Source organism: Adiantum capillus-veneris, chromosome 21, assembly GCF_014529385.1.
Source record: "Adiantum capillus-veneris isolate H3 chromosome 21, ASM1452938v2, whole genome shotgun sequence".
NCBI lineage: Eukaryota > Viridiplantae > Streptophyta > Polypodiopsida > Polypodiales > Pteridaceae > Adiantum > Adiantum capillus-veneris.
In genome coordinates, this window is record NC_140951.1 from 47920276 (window position 1) to 47944719 (window position 24444).

Below are 24444 nucleotides of genomic sequence, written 5' to 3' on the forward strand. Positions count from 1 at the left end.
GTATTTCTTTATACTTTGAGAGGGTAAATTACAAAGTAGAGTCCTGGGAATCCTTTACCTATATCCAGCTAGATACCACCTGTTTTAACCAAATTTCGGTAGCATAACATCTCCAAAACTTACGCGAAACCAATTCCCCTGTTGGAACTCACTTCCACTGGCATAAACCCTCTAATTCCTACCCAAAATGTATTGAAACTCATAGAGACCAAATGTTGTCCCGAACGCATTCTTATGGACATCTTCTGGCCTAATGCGTATCTGATGGTACCTACTCTTTAGGTCTATCCTTGTAAACAATGACGCTCCCTCAAGCCAATCAAGAATGCCATCTATCCTCGGTATGGGGAACCTGTTCTTGATGGTATTCTTATTCAAGGCGCGATAGTCAATGCACATGTGTCATGAACCATCCTTCTTCTGCACTAGGAGTACAAGCAAACAAAAAGGGAATAAACTCGGCTGAATCAGCCCCTTCTCTAAAAGCTCGTTGACCTGACTCATAATCTCTTTCTACTGGGCTGCACTAACCATGTATGGTGGTCTATTCGGTGCACTAGAACCTGGCACAAGATCTATGGTATGATCCTTAGGTCTCTCAGGAGGTAACTCCCCTGGCAAAGAGTCCGAAAAACAATCACTGGAACCACTCAAAAAAGTTGACCTGTCTTTATCTAAGGTAGACAAATTAGATACAACTTCAGGTACTTCTTTTGCAAAGATCAAGTACACAGAAAGATGATTCTTTATTACAAATGAAATAGCAGAAGCAGAGACAACAGGAACAAACTCGCCTTTAAGCTTTACATCAAGGACATGAGTCTTTCCTCTATGAACAAGGTTAATCTTTTTGTTGTAAGTATCCACCATAGCATGCAACCTGTAACACCATGGGATACCCAATAACACAATACAGCCCTCAAGTGGCATAATATGAAATCTTCCGCATCCACATAGCTCTGAATGTGCAGACGAAGCTCCCCCAAAATGGGAATAACAGGCTCTGAATGACCTAGGCATGCCAAACCTGCTTCCCCTATCATACCCATCTCCTCTGTACGAATGCCCAACTTTGATGCCAATTCTGTTGATATGAAATTTGCACGGGCTCATGGATCAAAGAAAACCAGCACTGTCTGGTCTCTAACTTTGCTCCAAGCGCTGCACAATTCCATGGCATCTATGTTTGGCTGGTCTCCAACCAAATCAGGGACAAGTCCTGCACTCGCCTTTGGCTTCTTCCCTTTATGGTCTGACTTGTCATCCTTATCCTGTGACCTCTTCTATGGGTATTCATTTGCAAAATGTCCTTCCTCTTCACAAATGTAGCATTTCTTGGCCTCCCTAAGAGCTTTCCTTTCTTCAAAGGTTTTGCCAGAAAAATGCCTTTTTTATCCTTGTCCTCGTCCCGAAGAAGATTTAGATTGCTTCTTGGACGTGTCAGCTTCTTCATTGGAGGGCTTCTTTGTGGGAGACACAGAAGGCTTTGCTGCAACGTTCCCCTTGGCTGTAAACTATTTGCCATGGGACCCTTTCTTGTGGTTATTAAATCCATCGGAATCTCCCTTCGACAGATTGCTAGCCACTCTTTGTTAGGTGCAGCGGAATGAATGTTTGCGCTTTGCTCAAGATGAGTGCTCCGAATTGTGCAGGTTCCTTTTGTTCTTATGGAAGGGAGAGCCTTCCGTTCTTAATGAGAGAATGCTATGATCACAAACAAAGTGAATGGACACTGAGCGTGCAAGTGTATGAGACTGAGAGATAGAGAGAGAAGAGAGATACGACACCAGACACGTTGTAAAACCCTCCTCCGAAGGCCCCACTCTCGTCGACGAGAGTGGTCTCCTTATGATTGCACAATCTGGCACAAAAAGGGTGGGAATGTGACTGATGCAAGTCTAGGCTATGTCGGCGATGACGACAGTGGCGAAGAGACCAACCTAAGGGCTGAAATCTGCAATCTTTCTACTGCTGTCCAAAAACGCTATGGGCTGAAATCTGCTACAAGTCCAAAAACGCTGATTTGGGGGCTGTTTTCTGTGGGTCTTTGACGCTGAAAATCTGCAGGTTTATGGCTGAAAACTGAGGTTCTTAAGGGCTGAAAACTGATGGTCTTTCCAAGCTGAATCTGCTACTCTTTAGGGGCTGAATCTGCTGGTCTTCATTGCTTGGAATTGCCAAGGTTGAAAGCTGTCCAAAACGCTACTGTACCAGAAACGCTAAACTGGAAATCTGTTGGCGATGGCTTGATCAAAAACGCTAGGCATGGGGGTATGCTTGCGGTGTAGATCTGTTGAAAAACACCAGGCGCTGAGAGGGCTGGGTGATGAGGGATCAAAAACGCTAGGGATGACTGCTTGTTGGAAAACGCCAATGATGGGGATCTTTGCTTGGAGGGAAACCACCAAGGCTTGGGCTTGCTGAGAAGTTGCCTGTTGAGCAAGGTGCTCCTACTGCCTCTTCTGCCATTTAGTGCTAGTCTAGGTTTGCTTATAAACAAACTCACTCAATTTGCCCTACCTACTTTCCAACAAAAGTCACTTAAAAATAGTAAGTGAAAAATGTCAAAAATAGGTAAAATAGGCTAAATGCACTAGAAAATTCCCCTAAGTGATTCTAATGGATTCTAATGGGAATGCTTATGATCATGCTATGTGCAACCAGAGGATATGCATCTACACTAAGTGACTGGGCATGCACGATCTGCGAATAGACTCACAAAAGTGCCGCATCACTTCTAATCTAGACTGACTTGACTGAACTAAACCCTGATCATGTTGTAGCTTGTCCACGGACACATAGGGTTGGATGTGTCACGTGACATCCCCTCCTTTTGAAAGTGAGGTACTGGTACCGAATTGTATGGCGTCGAGGGAGATCGCCAATAGCATCCACTCTTCGCCGGCCCACTCTGATGTGTGGGTCGTGCGGTACTTGAACTTCATACAGGTCTGCAACGCTTGCTTCTTTGGGCCGCACCGAAAGCGACACAGTCTTCTGTGGCTCCTTCGATGCTTCAACTTCGTTTAGAGTCATGCTTCTTTCTTCTTCACGAATCTCCATGGCTGAAAATTCTTGAACCCATTTGCAACACAAAACCATGAACATACCTATTCCATGTAAAGTGACTCGAACAAATCTTGCCGTCCTAATAGACCGTGCATGTAATGTAGATGAACAAAGAGACGGAGTGCGAACCCGTACACCACACACACGCAAACAATGAGATCGAATCTTTCTCTTCTGATCTAAAGCAATCAAATGTGGCAATTCACAATGGGAATGCCCATGCTTGGTGCTCATACTTTCTTGTGCTCTTTCTACAACTGTGTCATGCCAAGGAAGAGACATGGAATGTGACGTCCTTGAATGCATACTTTTCATGAACAATCCGCTTACATTCGTGCTCATCCATGAGTGAAACGTGCTCAACGTACGATATGTCATGCCTAGGAAAAGGGATCACATAAAGACGCTGACTAAAATACAGGAAACGATCACGAATGAAACACTCGTACAATGCATGCGTATGAATCATGCGAACACATAATATTTCCTGTGAGGGTTCTTTGGACGTAGGCTCGAGAGCCAAGATCGGTTCTTCCTGTTTGATCGATTCTTCCTATGGGGTTTCTGTGGACCTCGACTCGAAAGCCAAGATCGGTTCTTCGTGATTGATCGAATCTACAACAAGGTTAGCTTCGCTAGAAAAAGAATCAACTAACACATCATCCTTGTGAACAATCACATCATCTTCATGCAACTCATCATGCTTGTGAGAAATCACATCTTGATCATGCAAATCATCATGCTTGTGGGAAATCACATCTTGATCATGCAAATCATCATGCTTGTGGGAAATCACATCTTGATCATGCAAATCATCATGCTTATCATCATGCAAATCCTGTATATCATGCTTGGGAGAAGAAGAGACTGAGAGAGTCTCCTTCTCATGAATCTCTTGCATCTGTGCCGGCACTTGAGAAAAGAGTCGCAAGAACTCTTGTATGTGTCGCTCGCGCTGTTCTTGTCTTGCCTTTCTTTCTGCTTCTCTTTCTGCTTTGTCTTCTGCGTGCCTGCGATCCATTTCTGCTTTTCTTTCTGCGTGTCTGCGATTCATTTCTGCCATTCTTTCTGCATTTCTTTCTTCGCGTTCTAACTTCCTTTCCAGAAACATCTGGTCTAAAGCCTCCATAGGAGTTAGTGCAATTCTTGACGTAGATGGGAAAGGGGGAGGGTCGGAAAAACCTCCTGGTGGGGAAAATTCTTCTTCGCCTCTCTGATGCTCATCACCTCCAAGCGAAGTATCCATTCCGCTTCGAGTGATGACCATCCACTGAAGCCGTGGGTTCTTGTGGGTTCTTGTGGTTTTGGGTTCTTAAGTTCACGAGGAACTTGGGTTCTTGCGGGTCTTGGGTTCTTGGGTTCTTGAGTTCACGAGGAACTTAGGTTCTTGGGGGTCTTGGTTCTTGAGGTTCTTGAGGGTTTTCTTTTGCTTGCAAACCGTGTTTGAGAAGGATCTTCTCTTCACCCGAGTTCTACTCCTTTCTGCGGGCGCACCCCTTGGCGGCCTTGTGCTCACACCAAGGTTGCTTTTCCCAACTCACGTCGATTGGCCGGCCGCTAAGTGCGCGGTCCGCTCTCAATGAGTGAAAAGAGACACAAGGGGAGGCTGGACAAGCCCTTCTTTCTTGCAATTCCTGTCACTCTTCAAAAACACGATTAGGAATCGACACGCCCAAGCGAACTTGGGTTCGTGCGACCTCAACTCTGATTCTTGTGGTTCTTTCCTTGTGTGATACAAAACACTGCCAAAGCTCTGATACCAATGTTAGGTGCAGCAGAATGAATGTTTGCGCTTTGCTCAAGATGAGTGCTCCAAACTGTGCTCAAGGTTCCTTTTGTTCTTATGGAAGGGAGAGCCTTCCGTTCTTAATGAGAGAATGCTATGATCACAAACAAAGGGAATGGACACTGTGCGTGCAAGTGTATGAGACTGAGAGATAGAGAGAGAAGAGAGATACGACACCAGAGACGTAAAACCCTCCTCCGAAGGCCCCACTCTCGTCGGCGAGAGTGGTTTACTTATGATTGCACAATCTGGTACAAACGGTATGCATGTGACCGACGCAAGTCTAAGCTATGTCGTCTCCATCGGTGATGACGATGGTGGCGACAAGACCGACCTAAGGGCTGAAATCTGCAATCTTTCTACTGCTGTCCAAAAACGCTATGGATTGAAATCTGCTACAAGTCCAAAAACGCTAATTTGGGGGCTGTTTTCTGTGGGTCTTTGACGCTGAAAATCTGCAGGTTTAGGGCTGAAAACTGAGATTCTTAAGGGCTGAAAACTGATGGTCTTTCCGGGCTGAATCTGCTACTCTTTAGGGCTGAATCTGCTGGTCTTCATTGCTTGGAATTGCCAAGGCTGAAAGCTGTCCAAAACGCCACTGTACCAGAAACGCTATACTGGAAATCTGTTGGCGATGGCTTGATCAAAAACGCTAGGCATGGGGGTATGCTTGCGGTGGAGATCTGCTGAAAAACACCAGGCGCTGAGAGGGCTGGGCGATAAGGGATCAAAAACGCTAGGGATGACTACTTGTTGGAAAACGCCAGTGATAGGGATCTTTGCTTGGAGGGAAACCACCAAGGCTTGGTCTTGCTGAGAAGTTGCCTGTTGAGCAAGGTGCTCCTGCTGCCTCTTCTGCCATTTAGTGCTAGTCTAGGTTTGCTTATGTACAAACTTACTCAATTTGCCCTACCTACTTTCCAACAAAAGTCACTTAAAAATAATAAGTGAAAAATGTCAAAAATAGGTAAAATAGGCTAAATGCACTAGAAAACTCCCCTAACTGATTCTAATGGATTCTGATGGGAATGCTTATGATCATACTGTGTGCAACCAAAGGATATGCATCTACACTAAGTGACTGGGCATGCACGGTCTGCGAACAGACTCACAAAAGTGCCAGATCACTTCTAATCTAGATTGACTTGACTGCACTGAACCCTGATCATGCTGTAGCTTGTCCACGGACACATAGGGTTGGATGTGTCACGTGACACTCTTGCATTCTCAATCAACTGAAACATATTCATGACAGTAGTCTTTGTGCAGTAGTCCCTGATCTTCTTGGGCAATCAGCAACAATACTTCTCAATTTGTTCAGACAATGGCACAAACCTGTAAGAGGTGACTGGCAACAGTGCGGCCCAAAACTGTTTATTGTACTCTTCTAGATTCGCACACTATTTAGCATTCACCTCGTGCCATTCTGTCATCACATCCACTTCAAAAGTGTTTGTCATCCATGTAGGCGCAAAGAGCTGTTTGAATTGGATCCACATTGTTGGGGCTTGACCCTTGTTCAACAATGCGGTCCACCATTGAAGCGCATTCCCTTTCAAGAAAGTGGCAGCCTTGCATATCTTTGAAGATTCTATGAAGTTTCCTCCAGCATAAGCTGCATCGAACTGCTGTATGAAAGTCAAAGACTTCAATTGATCCTCAGTTCCTCGGAAAGTCACACCTTGCCCACCTTCCTTGTACTCCTTTGGCTGACTCAAAGGAGAGTGATGCTCTACGATTGCCCATTCCAGCACTCGCATCACCTGTTTTACCTGTCAAACCTGCATTTTGGGCGTATGGCTGCGAAAAACCAACCATACCAAATTGTGTTCCAGGCACTCTAAATTGACCATAGGCACCCTGAAAACCTGGTTGGACACCCATGTTCGCGTACATAGGGTTACCCATGCCTGTTTGCATTGTCCCGAACACATTCCCTAGCATATAACCTGTAGAAGGTCCAGCCATAGCTTGAAACACTGAACCACCTCCAAAATAACCAGGATAAGTAATAGGTAATGGAAGGGTCTGACACATAGCCTGTTCATTACTCCCTTGACCATTCACAAACGGTTCCTGTCCAGCTAAAGCAAGTTGTTTTGGATCATTGGACACCGCTGGTTGCTCAACCACATGGGCTTTCTCTCGAGCATCATGAGTCCTCTGCGCATTGGAAATCTCCTTTTCTTGCAACGGCTCAGTCATGCCCTATGTAGGAGGCTGGAAACACTATGACGGAGCCTCAAATTCCTGTGTAGGAGCCTGTAAGAACTCCTGCATCCTTGGGTTGCTAGCCAACTACTGAAATATTTCCATGCAGCAACGCAGTTGAGCTCTAAACAACCTGTCCTCTTCTTGAAGAGTTGAAGGAACTTTCTTTGTGCCATGTGAGAAAGATCCCTCTTCAGGTACTTGGTCTCTCCTCTGCCATAACGACAAGCTCTGTGTTGCTTTCACCCACAACAATCCACGCTGCACTTTTTGAAGAAAAAGTGACTATCCCGTCGATGGAACCATGTAACCGGCATGTACAACATAGAGGGCAGTACTATTTCAATAACCTGTTAACTTGACACAGAGCACTAAGAAGGAAAGAGAACATAGATGCGTCCAGCGACTAGAATGTCACTGGGCACACAAGACCAACACCATGTAGGCCCCAAAGAATGGCGCCCCTTTCGGTAATTCCATTTAAAGTAGACGATCCAAAAACTTAGTACAAGCTTTCACAAAGCAGTTCAAACCTGGCAAGGGCTGAAAACGCAGGTTTCCGACCTGATTTCGGTAGCATAATGGCGCAAAACTGTAGGTCAAAAGTACCTCCATGTCGAATTCCCTTGTTATCTGGAAGCTTTATGGTGAGCTGTCACAGAAATTCAGCATGTTGTAATTGTCTTTTTTTCACTGTCGGGTGCCCCAAAGCCCCTACACACATCCCAAGGCTTTCACGGGGCTCCCTAGCACACAATGGGACAGTTCCCCTGTGAATCGGACGAGTTTTCACACGAGAAAACTCTCCAAACTCGCAATCTTCTACGATGGAACTGTGCGTACTTGTGGGGGATTAGCACTTAGCTAATCCGGTTCCCGTTCAGAAGGCTCTTGCCTTGGCAAACGCGCATAAACCCCCAGACTGTACATATTCATTTGAGTAGCCCAACTAGTGGGGCATTATCATATCTGCCAAAGGGGAGAGAGAGATGTACGAGAGCAAATCATCAGGCTACATGAGACAGAGGAGAAGGCAAGCTTTCCATTAAAGTTGTAGACCTGCACCCACTACTCACACACAAACTGTAGGTCACTTAGTGTAAAAATTAGCTTCCTCTCTCAAATTGGGCGCCCCCTCTTCATGCTGGAAGTGGCAAAACTGCCTGGAGCCGCCATGTATCCGGTTTGCCCATTTTGAGTTAATTCCCTAGTTCCCACTAACTTATAAAGTTGTAAGTGACTTTCCGAGTGGCCCAGACTTCATTTGGCGCGCACATGCTTCCATACTCATCAGAATTCAGTGCTAATTGCCCCGACCAATCCCAGACTGACCAACCTAGACTCCCGATGTGAGAAACCTATTCGGCCGCAACCGTTTTACATTGGCCATGTAATGTCCACTTGCACCTTTTCAAGGGTTCCGAGAAAACAAGTAAAAATAAAATAAAGAAAAATATGTATTACATATTTAGAGAAGGCAACAGGAAAAATACACCTCCTGGTGACACCTATCTCTCTCCCAAACGGCACCCCTTGCTCAAGAGGCAAGTAGGACACATGTCAAGCCCCTAGCTAGGTTACCGTCAAGGTGTACCTGAATCCTATTGGATAGCCTCTCAAGGGGTCCAATGATAATTTAGTTGATTTACTTAATTAATTTTGCATTTATCAAGTCCTCTCTCTCAAAGGGGAAAGGGAAACAATTGTCCCAAGACTACCCTTGTTGCTTGATATGCCTCTTGCATGTGATTGGCTAGGCCTGCAAGGGTGCAATGAGCTTCAAGCATGAGCTACAAGGGGGGGTCGACCAAAGCAAGAAGGGGGGTTGCTTGGGGGGTATAGTCTCCCACACACACTCTCATTGTGTGAAGTGCAAAGTGCAAGAGCTCCATCTCCTTCTCCAAGCTAGTAGAGAAGTTGAGAGCATACACCAACACTCTTAGCTATGGAATGCAAATCCAACCAAGAGCCATGCTTCAATGCTTAAGCTTGCCATCTTCTCCATCTTCATTACTATGCTATTATATATGCTAGCAAGAAGAGTGATGATAAGTGAGGAATTACTTCTTTCTCCTATGGAATGTTTCTTCTTCCTCTTCCCTACCCTCATTCCCCGCTAGCTGTCTCCACCTTCGAAGGTGTTTGAGGCCTTGGGATAGTTAATGCTTTTTGCAAAGTTTACGTTATGCTCGTGATACATGAAGCTTTCCATCTTCATTGTATCACCTAAGTCACAAGGAACACAAAGATTGTATTGTACCAAGTCTCTCTTAATAGGAGAATCTATAATACAAATGCCTATTGGAAGGGGGACCGGCTCCACATACATCCGGTCCTCAACTATCATCAAGTTCTCTAAACTCTCTCTCTTGCAAAAGTATTGTTCATGCCAAGTTAATTCAATACTATGTTTATGTTCTACCATCGATTAAGTTCACCCTCTATGCTCTCAAAGTAATCTCACAAAAATGTTCTCTCTAATCCTCTTAATTCCGCTATTCTCACAGTTCATAGGCCATTTCCATTATATTGGTATCAGAGCATTTGGTTTCTCTTTTCTTGCTTGAGAAGAGTGGCCCTTAAGTAGCCTATTAATGGTTGATTTTGTTAATTATATTAGGGTAAGTGGGACTAGGATCTATTATCGATTTTTTGAGCCCACTTTGTGAGATATGGTGCACACCTCCGGAGCTTTGGTCTTAATAATGGGGTCTTCTTAGACTTACCTATGGCTTTACCATTATTGAGCCATAAGAAGTCCGAAAGGAGCTAGCCCTTGGTAATTCTGCAATATTAGACCCACTCCACTACTCTCTATAATTGACCAATTCGAACCGTGGGTGTAGATACTTAAGTGTTGATTTTCAAAGGCTAAGAGAAGTAGCAACTAATGTTTTAAATTGCCAAAGGATACCCTAAGCAAACACACAAATTCGGTTAACATGGATGACAATAACCAAGAGAGTAGAATGTACATTGATAACTTTGATTTTGCACATGAAGGTGCTCATGATGATGGCCCCATGTTTGTCAATTATCTTGTTACTATGTTGCAACAAGCTATGGGCAACCCTGCTTTGCAAGCCGAAGTTACTCAACAACTTTGCGCTTATGGGATTTCCCTTTCTCTCCAAGAGGAGAGAGAACTTAAGAGGCCTCTTGAAGAGACCCCAAAAGAAGACTCTCTCCCATACGGAGGAATCCAAAGAGCACTTGTAAATCCTCTTGCTTTTGATAAATCAATGAAGAGCTCAGTTTCTACGTACATGATTTTTGTCAAAGAGTCCCTAAAAGGTCCTAATGTTTCATCAAATGTAAATGGTAGGAATCAAGAAAAGTTAGACTTGTCTAATTTTCTAAAAGGATTCCAAGATGTGTTCATCGATGATATCCCTATGGACTTACCTCCAAAACGAGGGGATGATGACCATCGACTTGAGCTCCTACCAGGAAGCTTACCGCCTAACAAGCCTCCTTATCGAGTTTCCCAAGCTCAACAAGAGGAGATCGTGAGACAAGTGCAAGAATTGGTAGACAAAGGGATGGTGAGGCCTAGCTCCTCTCCCTTTTGTTCTCCAGTCCTTTTAGTGCAAAAGAAAGATGGTACATACCATATGTGTGTGTGGACTATCGAGCACTAAACCATATCACTATCAAAAACCATAGTCACAAGGGACGCATTCCGGGACAGGGAACAGGGGGACGGGGCTCAAATGGATTTTTAGTGTAAAAAAGAGGGCGGGACGGCAAGTGGGGACAGAAAAGTGGGGACGGGAAGCCCGAAAAAGGGCGTCCCCTGTTACTATGTCAAAAACAAATTTCCCGTGCCTCCTGTAGAAGATCTGTTTGATAAGCTACAAGGCACTACCTATTTTAGTAGGATTGATCTTAAAAGTGGCAACGTTTGGCCTTTATGAATATCTACTCATGCCTTTTGGCTTGACCAATGCACCAGCCACGTTCAATCGTCTAATGGAGAAAATCTTTAGACCCTACCACAAATTCACTGGAGTGTTCTTTGATGATATCATCATCTACGCCAAGTCCTTGAAGGAACACAAGCAACATCTCCAAGTGATTTTTCAAGCATTGAGAGAGAACAAGCTTTTTCTCAATCAAAAGAAAAGCGAATTTTTCCTTCAAGAGATTCAATACTTAGGTCATATTATCTCTCAAGATGGTATCCGTACGGATCCATCAAAGTTGGAGGTAATAAAAGCGTGGCCTAATCCAAGGAATCTACATGAACTAAGAAGCTTTATTGTTATGTGTGCATACTATAGACGCTTCACAGAAAAATTCTCTCAAATAGCAGGACAATTACATGACTTAACCAAGAAGAACGTTAAGTATTCATGGACTGCTAAGGAACAAAATGCTTTTGACAAGCTCAAAGAGAAGCGTACCTCCCAACCAGTCCTCGTGCTTCCGGATCTCTCAAAACCATTTGAGGTCCAATGTGATGCTTGTGGTGATTGCCTTGGAGCAGTCTTGCTTCAAGAAGGGCATGCCATAGCATATGAGAGCCGAAGGCTGAATGAGGATAAGCGAGTCTTAGGCATTTAAGAAAAAGAGCTTTTAGTTGTTCTACATGCCCTAGACACATGGAAGCACTATTTATTGGGGACTCCATTTATTTTACAAACCGACCACCAAAGTCTCAAGTACTTCATGATGCAAACCAAGCTTTCCGACAAACAAATGAGCTGGGCAAATTTTCTTTCGCAATTTAATTTTCATATTGCTCACATTGCGGATAAGCACAATCAAGTGGCTGATACACTTTCACGACGACCAAAAGTTAATGCAGTGTCTATAGCAACTCACAATGATCTATCTTCTATGATAGATGGGTATGCGACTAACCCTGACTTTAGAGACATAATGTCAGCCCTTGCTTTGGGGACGAAAGAGGAACCATTCACCTTGCAGGATGGTTATCTTCTCCACGGAAATAGGCTATGTGTTACCTACTCCCTTAGTGAGAAAGTCATGTATGAATCCCATGCTCCTCCTTATGCGGGGCACAGAGGCATTCAACCTACTCTCCAAGGAGTAGAAACGTACTTCTATTGGCCTACCATGAAAGTGGACATACATGAGTATGTTTCAAAATGTGTAGTATGCCAAAAGACTAAGTATGATAGAGGGAAGCAACCTGGATTACTCGAGCCATTGCCTATCCCAAATTCACCATGGGAGAGTATATCCATGGATTTTATCTTTGGATTACCCAAGTCTATCAATGGAAATACGGGAATATGGACAATAGTCGATAGGTTTAGCAAGCAACCACACTTTATTCCTGTCAAAAAGACTATTAAGGCACATTAAATGGCAACTCTCTTCGTATCTCAGATTTTCAAACACCATGGATTACCAGCATCCATTGTGTCAGATAGAGATCCTAAAATGACCAGCAATTTTTGGAAAGATCTCTTTGAAAATCTAGGTACAAGATTGAATTTCTCTTTGGCCTATCACCCATAAATGGATGGCCAAGGTCAGATAGTCAATCTTGCGATACTCAATCACTAAAAACTTATGTTACAGAAGTAGATCAACACTCACAATGGGAAAAGTACTTACCTCTTGTAGAGTATGCATAAAATAATATTGTACATACTTCTACATGAAAAGCACCTTTTGAAATCATTGAGGGAAGACCTAAAAGTCCCTTGCTACTTACAATACATGGGAAGATATTCGCTGCCGATGAGTATAGCCGTCACCTACAAGAATCTTTTCAAAAGATTAAGGAGGCTATATCCATCTCTCAACAAAGGCAAAAAGTTGTTGCTAACAAGCACAGAAGGGCCTTAACGTTCAAAGAAAATGATTGGATCTTACTTGAGTCTCCCAAGGCTCAATTGAGGGAAACGACGGGCAAAAATCCTACAAGCCATCAAAAGTATTACACTAAATTAGCAAAAAGATACTATGGTCCTTTTCAAATCTTGAAGCCAATCAATGAAAAGGCTTATCAACTCAAGTTGCCCAACCATTGACTCATACACAATGCTTTTCATGTGAGCCTACTTAAGCTCTACAAAGGAGAGCCACCAAGTGAACTAATTATTGAAGACCCTCCCAAAATTGAAGACCAAGAAGAGGTGCTACAATCCGAAGCTATTCTTCGGCATGAAGAAAGGTACTACGACATGGTAAGATTATCCGATAGTATCTTATTAAGTTCAAAGATTATCCTTTTGAAGATGCTAGATGGATGCAACGAATACAGCTTCAGGATAGTATGAACCTTGTCAATGCTTACAATGCTACATTAGAGTAAGCAAATGTACAAATTTCTTTTAAATGACCAATGTTTTTATCTTACAAGACTAGTTCTCTTTTTTATTGTGCACAAATTTAACTAGTATGCATGCTTAGAATCATGTTTGTGATGACGACGTCTCTCAAACACCAAGTAGAATTTGCCACTCTACTTTGAAAGAATGAAATGGACTAAAGAGCAGACATGCTTGCGGCAGCTATGTCTCGCAAGCACCAAATGGATTAGTCATCCATCTTGGAATAATGTCGTAAGGTAAAAAGGGATCCTCCACCTGCTAAGAAACGTTGACTAATGACTAAGGCTTTATCTCTTCTACCTCATAGTCGAGGACGACTATGATTTCAAGAGAGAGGTAATGTCATAAAATCTAATATCTAACCAAACCAAATGATTTTCTCATATTAAACTCTGATCATTTGATGTGGGAGAATAGACGCGAACAAGGGCTAGAATATAGACATGTGCTTATGAGACAAGGCCAATGGTAAAGGGGTCCAAATGAGAGATCATCCGTCAAAGAGCAAGGCTACCAAATGGAGCTTAAAGACCTTAGGGTTAGCTTCATTGAAGACCTCCAAAGGTTAGTGTAAAAGTCCTTTGACCTTAGGTAAGCTAGGGTTGTGCTTGAGGTGGGAACCCGACCCAAGCTTGAGGTGCTTGACGTGCCTGATGACTGAGATGTTTGAGGTGCTTGACATGCTTGATGACTGAGATGCTTGACATGCTTGATGACTGAGATGCTTGACATGCTTGATGACTGAGATGCTTGAGATGCTAGGGTTGTACTTGAGGTGGGAACCCAACCCAAGCTTGAGGGGCTTAAGGGCCAAGCTTGTGGTGAGAACTGGGCCCAAGGTTGAGGGGCTTGAGGTGTCGCAAAAGTCAACACAAATCCCTACAAGGAGGGGGCGAGCCATGCATGTAAGGAGGGGTTGGGGGGGGGGGGGGGGGGGGGGGGGTTTGCTTTGTTAGACTTACACCACTCTGCTGCTTCACAGGTCTAGGGCATACATATACGGCTAGTATGTCTCCGGACTGGCCACCCATAGTCTAGGTTGTACCTGGTCCGGCTGCCCGAGTTTGGGGCCGACCGCCCACTTTTGTCCGGGCGCCCACATATATTTCCATATATCATTTTTCTGTTGGGTCATGGGGATTTTCATCAGGCCTTGCCCTACCTCCCCTTGGGCACCTATTTATGGGACCAGGGGGGTACCCACTTCCACATATCTCATCTCACAAAGATCACACATACTGATTGTACGGAGGGTCTTCTGCTCATGGTAGTCATGGGCGGCTGATCGCCCCCTCTTCACCATCTCTAGCGTTTCTGTCCTTCCTCTCTCTCTCTCTCTCTCTCTCTCTCTCTCTCTCTCTCTCTCTCTCTCTCTCTCTCTCTCTCTCTTCCGCACACACGTACTCACATGGTATGAGCAACTTCAGGCTCTGCCTATTCTGAGGCGCTACATTGCATCACGTTCTTCTCTCAAGGGCTGGATCAGCCAGCGATTTTGCAAATTGGAGCCAGATCTGCCAGTGTTTTTACATCAACCAGGCAAGCGCAGAAACGGGAGCCATTTCTGTCGCGGAGGACCTCACCTAAACCTGCGTTTTTTGCAAGAAACACCAAATCTGCTGATTCCCTGCTAGCGCTACCATTTCTAGACATCTCTGTCACGGAAAACCCCTCCAGATCCAGTTGTGTTTTTTACCTTCATGTGCGTTTTTGGGTTTTTAGCCCATTTTCGGTGGTTTTATTGGTCACTTTGTGTCGTTGACACCTTCCACAAGTTGCTGGGCACCTAGGGTACCTATCAAGCCTTTGTTTTTTTCAGCAAACAAAAGGTTTTTGGTGCCAAAAAGTGCAGCAAAAGTGGACTGCAAATTGACCTGCGTTTTTGCAGCAGGAGGGTAGCGCTCAACGTCTGAACCCCGCCACCACCTACCCGGCTTTGCATCTGGTGCATTGCCGGCGAGTATCCTCTCCGTCTTCATCAGATTTCAGCCATTACCCCTTGCTGTTTTCTCTGTTTTCAGCCCATTTGGGGCAGTGACAGTGATTCACCGGCAAAAGCTCTTTCTCATAAATCTGTGCTGTCATCTCCGGCCTAGAGAACAATCAGCTCTCGTAAGCAATGACATGGCCTTCTTGCATCAAGACCGCACCCAGACTACGACCATAAGCATCACAAAATACTTCAAATGACTTCTGTAAGTCCGGGAAAGTCAAATCTGGTCATGTAGTCAATTTCTCTTTCAATGTCTGAAAGGCAGTCACCTATGTGGATCCCCACAAGAAAGGGACTCCTTTCTGTATCAAGATATGCAAAGGGGAAGCAACCTCTGCAAACTTTCGGATGAACCGTCTGTAGTACGAACACAGTCCCAAGAAGCTTTCAACTTCATAGACATTCTTCAGATTGGGCCAATCACAAATAGTGTCTATCTTGGTCGGATCCATTTGCACTCCTATTGCTGAGACAAAGTGTCCCCAAAAAAATGTATCTCTGAAGCATATGATCTCTGTGGTTTGCTTCATTCTTGGAGAAAACAATGATATCATCAAAGAAAGTGCCAACAAATAGCCTCTACTATTGAAAAATCTTGTCCATCATCCGGTTAAATGTCGCAGAGCATTGGTTAAGTCAAAAGGCATCACCAAAAACTCAAATAACCCAAAAGTCGTCCGAAAGGCTGTCTTGTAGACGTCTCCCAGCGCAATTCGGATCTGATGATATCCACTCTTCAAGTCAATCCTACTAAAGAACGAGGATCCCTGTAACCTGTCGAGTACATCATCGATCCTAGGAATCGAAAATCTGTTCTTGATGGTGATTTCGTTGAGAGCGCTATAATCGATGCACGTTCTCCAAGATCCGTCTTTCTTCAAATCCCCAACAGTGGAGAGCAATACGATGAAGTACTATGCTGGACAAGACCCTTTTCCAAGAGGTCTTTCACTGGGTTCATAATCTTTTCATTCTGTACTCGGCTCACACGATAAGATGGCCGGTTTGGTGGCGTGCTTCTAGGTATCAGATCAATGGTTTGATCTTCAGGCCCTCTGAAAAGCAATCGGCATGAGTGTGGAGAAAAATCTTGGCGTTCTTTTGATCAGGTCAAAACATATTCAACCTTTATCCATCGTTCAGTTCTCTCCCAAAAGAATGGGTAAGAAACTGAAGGTCATCAAGTACAATCTCTAAGCCCTTCATTTATCAAAGTCGCTTTCTCGGCCCGATAGTCAACCACGGCGTAGTTCTTGTGGTAACAAGGGATCCTGAGTAGAACGTCACTCGCATGCCCTGAACACCCCTGTCATTGCAAACGAAGTTTGCCAATGCTCGGTGTAATGGCAACATCCCATCCAGGTGCCAGTCGAACTACCTCCGCCTGTGGCGTCAGTCTGTCGGGCGTAATTCCAAATCGAGCTGCCAATTCCAAGTGAAAAGAAGTTGGCCTTGGCTCCTTCAAAAGAGCTTCTTGATCCTTCACTTTGCCCCAAAAGCGGCAAAGTTTGTACTTTCATTCATTAGATTCGGTGCAGGTCCCACGCCATGTGGTACCAGTTCTGCTTTTCTATCTGCCTTTTCTGCCACGTTCCTCAGCTGCTCTCGAACTCTCAAGCCTGTCATCGTCTTTATCATTCTGTTCTTTCTGTGCCTTTTTAGGGCTCTTCGCGGAGATATGTCCATGTTCCCCGCATCCAAAGCACTTCCCCTCTCTGATGAAGCGAGCTCTCTCCTCAGGAGTAAGCTTGGGTCGTGCATCCTTTTTCACTGGGTTGCTCTTTTTCTTTCTACTTTCATTCCCAGAAGTCTGTTCGGCTCGTTGTGTCATGGCCTCATCTGTGGGGTAGATCAGACTGCCAAAGTGAATGGCAAAGCCCCACTTCGCATGACTCATCAACTCCTAAATAAAAGCTGACTTCTGTTCCAAGCAGTGATCTCGGATCTTTGTAGGTAGACCCAAGGTAAACCGCTCAATCTGTTCTTTGAACGAGATCTTCTTGAATGAAGAGGCGGGTAGAAAAGAGCTCCAGAATCTTTCACAGTAAGCATTGATTGTATCTTTCTTGGTCATCCGAAGATGTTTCCAAGCAGCTTGTATATCTCGTTCATATTCTTGCATCAACCAAGAAGAAATAAAAAGCTTCTTAAATTTCAGCCATTTAACTGGCGCAGTCTTGTTTAAAAGAAGCGTGGACCACCAAGTACGAGCATTCCCCTTAAAGTAAGAGGCAACTCTCCGAATCTTGGAGTGCTCTGAATAGCGTCCTCCCGCGAAAGCGATGTCAAACTGCTGTATAAAAGACAAAGCCTTCGAAGCATCTGAGTATCCTGAAAAAGTATCAAACTTGATCGAGTGGCCACCTTCCTTAAACTCTCGGACTTTCTTGCTTTTATCTTCGAGAAAGTCATACTGGTTAGCTTTGTAAAAATTCTTCTTGTTCACATAAAAGTTTCCGTCATCGTGATCTGAGTTGTCTGTAGACGAGTCCTCAGGACTGTTAGTCTCTGGGCGAGATGTAGCCTTCTTTGCCTTTTTCTTGCCCTTTCCGAAGCTGTGTTTCTTGCTTCACTTTTTACCTTTTCTGTCTTCTTCGCTCGAATCTGAAGAGCTAAAAGAACTGTTAGATGAAGAAGAAGAAGAAGAAGAAGAATTGGGTACTCCTTCAAATCGAACACACTTCTTCCGTTTCTTTGCCTTGTCAAAAGTCGACTGACGACCCAAATATCCCGGGAAGTCAGTGCTTTTCTTCTACTTTTTGTCGTGCTTTTTGGCTTTCTTTTGCGCGTCGAAAAGCTGAGCAATCCGTGCATCAACCACCTCTTCTAATTCCTTCTCTGAATATTTCTTGTGAGCAGAAGGTTTCTTGAAAGTGGGTGTAGTGGTTTTCTGTCACTGCTCATGCACTTCTTGAAAAGAAGTCTCGCTCATATATTTTGCAAATTTTGGGTCCTTCGCAAAACTGAGCATCATCTTCGTAGCATCGCCGATCAACTGGCGACGCTCCATCTCTCGCTGCTCCGCCTGAGTAGGCCGAGGCGGGCCATACTCTCAGCCGGAATCTTCGTTGTGATCCCTGCCCACATCGCCAGATGCAGAGGGAGTCGACTAATCCTTGCGTGAAGCCATAGGTGCCGCGGAAAAAAAATTGGGGATCGGATTTTTCGTAGAAGAGAAATCGGCCGTGCTCTGATACCACTGTAACAGACTTGGACACTCCAAGTCAAGAATCAACCGCGACAGCACCAAATAACCACTTCAAAACAATTCACAGATCACAATAGATTTGCACTTGCCCGGCGGAGTTCCATGCCTAGAGATATTGGCCCCAAAGACTGGCGCCCCTTTCAGTATTTCTTTTTATATTAATCAGTTCAAAGTACAAGAGAGTGGGTTGGGATTCACTCTCAGACTCTGCGTCCAGATGCTCTGAGAAGTGAGGCCCTCACCACTAATTTAAAGGTTACAAGGGATGCCCAAAAGCAGAGCCCCAAAAGCTTCAAATCAAAAGCAATTGCTCTCTCTCTCTCACAGAGAATCAAAACTTAAAAGCAAAAGCATTCTCTCTCTCTTTCTCATTGCGTAGAGAAAAAGCAAAATTTGAGTCGCTCATCATTTTATTTTATTTTATTTTTATTTTTAATTTCAGCCTCCGCGATTTCTGGAAACGAGGGTTTCTGGCAGAAATTAGGGTTTGCAGGAATTTTAGGGTTTTTGGCAGAAATTAGGGTTTTTGCTGTCCGCCGCGTCATCACTTTGTGACATGGTCCGTGCGGTCTCTCAGTGACTGCTGCAGTACACGGTATCTTCGACATCGGCTTGATTATCTACAGGTGTACGATCCTTGGGGATCCATTCGTTCCAACCATCATTCGGCGATTGCGCACTCCAGAGGGGGTGGTGACTTGTGGTTTGCTATGGACACACCTATGCATTCATCAAAGGAGTTCACACGAGATATGGCCATGCTCATGGCATATGGGATTCCGACATTCCCAGAGAGAACACCACCATCTTGGGTGGACAGACACTTACCCACTTGACCTCGACACATCAGATCACTTGCTTACACAGGAGCATCTACATGGACTTAGAGAGAGGATCTTGGATCTCTTCTTGGACAGGTTCATTGCTTGGATCTACAAACTAGAGTGGGACTTCAGTGCTTTGGACTCTCTTGGAGAGTTTACCCGCGAGATGCAGGAGATCAGGCATCATTACACGACTACATCCGAAGTCACACAGAGCTTGGCTTGGATGATAGTGCGGTTGCTCTTCTACATTCCTGATTATTTGGGTTGCTACCTTCAGAGTTACTTACACTCACCCTCGGTAACCTTACAACAGACTTATCCCCCGACCTGGGCAGTAGGCCACTCCCAGCTCATTCACATTGAGAGCCACACCGAGATGCGGTTTGGCGGCGTTGTTGGCGTGGATTCTGTTTTGGATTACACCAAAGGATTGAAGGCAAGAGATACAGGCAAGATGGCACAGACACATTGGTCTGGCCTTTCCTCTTCTCAGAGGACCTTCACAGCGCGCAAGCTGTTGAGTCTGGCTTTCCCCTCATCTTGGATTACCCTACCTACTGGCTGGACACCATCCGGTGGTAGTTCATGTGGTCTATTGGTGATTGCTACAGCTTAAGGTAGCTTCTACAGTGCTAACTATTTAGTCTGGCTTCCTTGATTCGGAGGAGTTTACGGCGCAGATTACTACATCTGGCCTTCCTAGAGTTTTACACAACTTAGCCACCGGGCCACCTTGGGTTATAGGTTCATGCAATTGACAGGCTTCCGGTCATTCTCATGATGGTTTCTGGGCTTCTCCATTTCCTCCAGACGGTTTGACTACAGACACCACAGATCCTATTGGGCAGGACACTTGCAGATCTATTGGCACTTCTTTTACGACAAGGAGTTGTTTTCACACTCACTTCGGGACCTTCACGCAATATCTTTCACCCTGTATCGGCGGAGTACAGCAATTTGCTACACTTCTCGTGACAGCACTTTACCACGGAGATTTCTTAGCGATCGGGGCACCCCGGACTGCTGCTACACTCTTGGAGTATTTTCCTTCAGTGGACATTGCAGCAGACATCTTCATCATTTGCCTCACATCTTCGGCTTCATACGGTTTGTTCAGCATCAGGTGCTGAGAGGGCGTGTTAGACTTACACCACTCTACTGCTTCACAGTTCTAGGGCATATATGTACGGCTAGTATGTCTCTGGATTGGCCACCCATAGTCTAGCTTGTACCTGGTCTGGCTACCCGAGTTTGGGGCCGACCACCCACTTTTGTCCAGGCGTCCCCATATATTTCCATAAATCATTTTTCTACTCGGTTATGGGGATTTTCATCAGCCCTTGCCCTACCTCCCCATGGGCACCTATTTATCGGGCCAGGAGGGTACCCACTTCCACATATCTCATCTCACAGAGATAACACATACTGATTGTATTGAGGGTCTTCTGCTCATGGTAGTCATGGGGGCTGATCGCCTCCTCTTCACCATCTCTAGCGTTTGTGTCCTCTCTCTCTCTCTCTCTCTCTCTCTCTCTCTCTCTCTCTCTCTCTCTCTCTCTCTCTCTCTCTCTCTCTCTCTCTCTCTCTCTCTTCCGCACACGCGCACTCACATGCTTGACCTATTTCTCTCCCAAAGGACACCCCTTGCTCAAGAGACAAGTAGGACACGTGTCAAGCCCCTAGCTAGGTTACCCTCAAGGTTTACCTGAATCCTATTGGATAGCCTCTCAAGGGGTCCAATGATAATTTAGTTGATTTACTTAATTGATTTTGCATTTATCAAGTCCTCTCTCTCAAAGGGGAAAGGGGGACAATTGTCCCAAGACTACCCTTGTTGCTTGATATGCCTCTTGCATGTGATTGGCTAGGCCTACAGCGGTCCAATGAGCTTCAAGCATGAGCTACAAGGGGGGGTCGACCAAAGCAAGAAGGGGGGTTGCTTGGGGGGTATACTCTCCCACACACACTCAAACACACTCTCATTGTGTGAAGTGCAAAGTGCAAGAGTTCCATCTCCTTCTCCAAGCTAGTAGAGAAGTTGAGAGCATACACCAACACTCTCGGCTATGGAATGCAAATCCAACCAAGAGCCATGCTTCAATGCTTAAGCTTGTCATCTTCTCCATCTTCATTACTATGCTATTATATATGCTAGCAAGAAGAGTGATGATAAGTGAGGTACTACTTCTTTCTCCTATGGAATGTTTCTTCTTCCTCTTCCCTACCCTCATTCCCTGCTAGCTCTCTCCACCTTCGAAGGTGTTTGAGGCCTTGGGACTGAGGCTTGGGATAGTTAATGCTTTTTGCAAAGTTTATGTTATGCTCATGATACATGAAACTTTCCATCTTCATTGCATCACCCAAGTCACAAGGAACACAAAGATTGTATTGTACCAAGTCTCTATTAATGGGAGAATCTATAATACAAATGCCTATTGGAGGGGGGACCGGCTCCACATAAATCCGTTCCTCAACTATTGTCAAGTTCTCTAAACTCTCTCTCTTGCAAAAGTATTGTTCACGCCAAGTTAATTCAGTACTATGTTTATGTTGCTACTATCAATTAAGTTCACCCTCTATGTTCTCAAAGTAGTCTCGCAAAAATATTCTCTCTAATTCTCTTAATTCCGCTCTTCTCAAAGTTCATAGGCCATTTCCATTACAATCTCAATTTTACGTGACTTCAGGAACAACATTGTTTTGCATTGTCGCCGAGTTACTTCCATGTTCTTAATCAGATTCACTACAAGAATCCATGTGTGCTACAAATAGTCGGACCGAATCCTCCATAGAAGAAGAAATTAAAAGAATTGATTGAATCTCTAATACCACTGCAACTAACAAGCCACCGACGAGGCGGTTTAATCCATAGTAGACAACAGCCAGCAGACACACCAACAAAACTCAAAAAAGATGGTTCAGCAGTATCTCTCTCTTTCTCTCTCTCGGGCATTCTCCCTTGGCTCTACGCTTCCACATCACAACTTTGACACTAATTTGGATTGCCTTTGTTTTTATCAGATAGCTACCCACTTAACACGGTTGACTTTTCCGAACTTATAGAAACCTAAGAAAAGCTGAGATTTAGTGTTAAATGCATGCTCACACATTCCAAGCATCCCCGGATGCAACTTCATGCACAGATGATACGTCAAAATAAGACTCTTCTGCATAAAAGCACACGCTTTCTCAAAAAGCAATAAATTGCAAAATGCAACTGCTTTCCTAAAAAGCCTTCTGAGAACCCATCTTCATTCATGTGGCTGGTCCTTAGCGTGTGTCTCTTAGTTACTCCAGAATCGTCTTAGACCATGAAACACTCCTGTACCGGTGCTCCCATCACCCACCTTACAATAAACCAGAAATGCTCATACTTGGCACTTTCTTACCAAAATTTACGAAGCAATTTCCTTAGCAATGCTCTAAGTCACTCATACCCTGACGCATTAGTCTGTAGAAATCCCCCAAGTACCCGTTCTAGGCGGCCCATCAGATATTCCCCTATGCTCTATGTCTGACCTAGCTGATAGAGATTCTTTCTCAATTTTAACCTAATGGCAGGTGCATTGGTTGTTTTCCCAATTATGTGTCACGTTTGTGTGAGTGCACACACACACGCACATGGAACCTAAAAGTTCAGATATGTATATACCCTTCAAAGTGAAAAAAACTATGATTAAATTACATAAAAGACCAGACTAATTTCCATTTTATTTCAAAGAAAAGAGATAGGCAAAATAAACTTCACAAACTCTGTTGAATCATATTCATTGGTGTTGTTGACGCCAAGGATTTGAGACAATGGCAAGACGGATTCCTAAACCTCAGAATCTTTACTCCAACTTACACATAAGACAAAGGTGAAATTTCTTAATTCCTAAGCTCCATCAAAAGAGGAGTAGCTATACCAAGTATGCAAAGAAATGAGAGCATATCTGTCTCTCATAAACAATAAAGCCCAAGAATTGATGCAGAAGAAATTGCCGCATAGGAGAGAAGCCTTGTCAGATAGTCAACAAAAGATTTGGTGTTTCACAGCAAAAAATGCAACCATATATAAATTCCTTGGATTTTAATACTCCTATAATTTGATGTGGGAGCATACAATTATTTTATCCCTGATAATAGGAAACCTTAGACAAATAAATGCATGCAACTTGTCATCCTAAATTGTAGGAAACCTCACTGAGGTATTCATTCCAAACAATCGTAACCTCCTACAAGCAAAGCAATGCTGTATGACTTTCTTATGTTCATAGACAAGAAAAAGGAGAGAAGAGTACCTGGTGATGATGGAAGGCTGATGTTCGAGGGATGAATAGACGCGTCGGAACAGGAGGGGCCTGAAGCAAAAAGCTGAGAGAGAGTCGAGCGGGGGTGCGTTGGCGCTGGGCCGCAGTGGTCCGCAAATACGGCCCATGAAAGAAGGCCAGTTGAAGGTTTTTGGTGCTCTCCTGGGCTGGAGTGGCGTAGTGGAGACGACACGCATTCTTGGAATCATTGACATCAAGCCCACCATTTTGTCTCTGCTGTAGTGCAGCCTAGCATAATGTTAGCGTTCCTCACCTCGCACTGCGCAGTGTACAATAAGCACGGGCTGCTCCATTCAAAACACAACATTTAAACTTACAGAAAAATACCCTCAAATTTGGGGAAATTCCCAAAATACCCTCGTATCAATTTTAGATAGATTGCTCCAAATTTTGCATAGTTTAGAATTTTTGACAATAGAGACCTATCTTTACGGATAAAAAATTTCACCAATGAGCTCAAACCATTTCAACTCAAGAGCTCTCAGTGCCATCCAAAATCCCAGTTCTATTCTCTTTGGTTGAGCAAGAACTACTCTACCTTGCACTACTGGCAACTACGTTATTTTATTCCATCACTAGGTGGAACCTTTGCAAATTCTGTTTTGGTGCACAAATCACCTTTGTCCATGCCAATCAAAAATTCGAAGGCATCAGGGCATGGCTCGAACTCGGACAACAAGGAGTTCAACTCAAGTCACATTCACATGACCACCTTGCCAAGCCTGC

The 24444-nt window shown here is 44.3% G+C and overlaps 1 protein-coding gene across 4 annotated transcripts in view; it reads right to left on the reverse strand.

Moving 5' to 3' along the window:
* The window catches only part of LOC147430910 (ribonuclease II, chloroplastic/mitochondrial-like), an 81229-nt gene extending 57207 nt beyond the window's left edge, over positions 1-24022 (reverse strand). Inside the window, exon 1 of one of the 4 annotated variants that reach the window (XM_086493450.1) lies at positions 23689-24022. In XM_086493450.1, the coding sequence (XP_086349576.1) occupies positions 23689-23924 (236 nt within the window). In that variant the 5' untranslated portion in view covers positions 23925-24022. The remainder of the gene's footprint in view (positions 1-23688) is intronic. The other 3 variants (XM_086493447.1, XM_086493449.1, XM_086493448.1) reach the window with 3 other exon arrangements.
* Between the last annotated feature and the right edge of the window lie 422 nt (positions 24023-24444).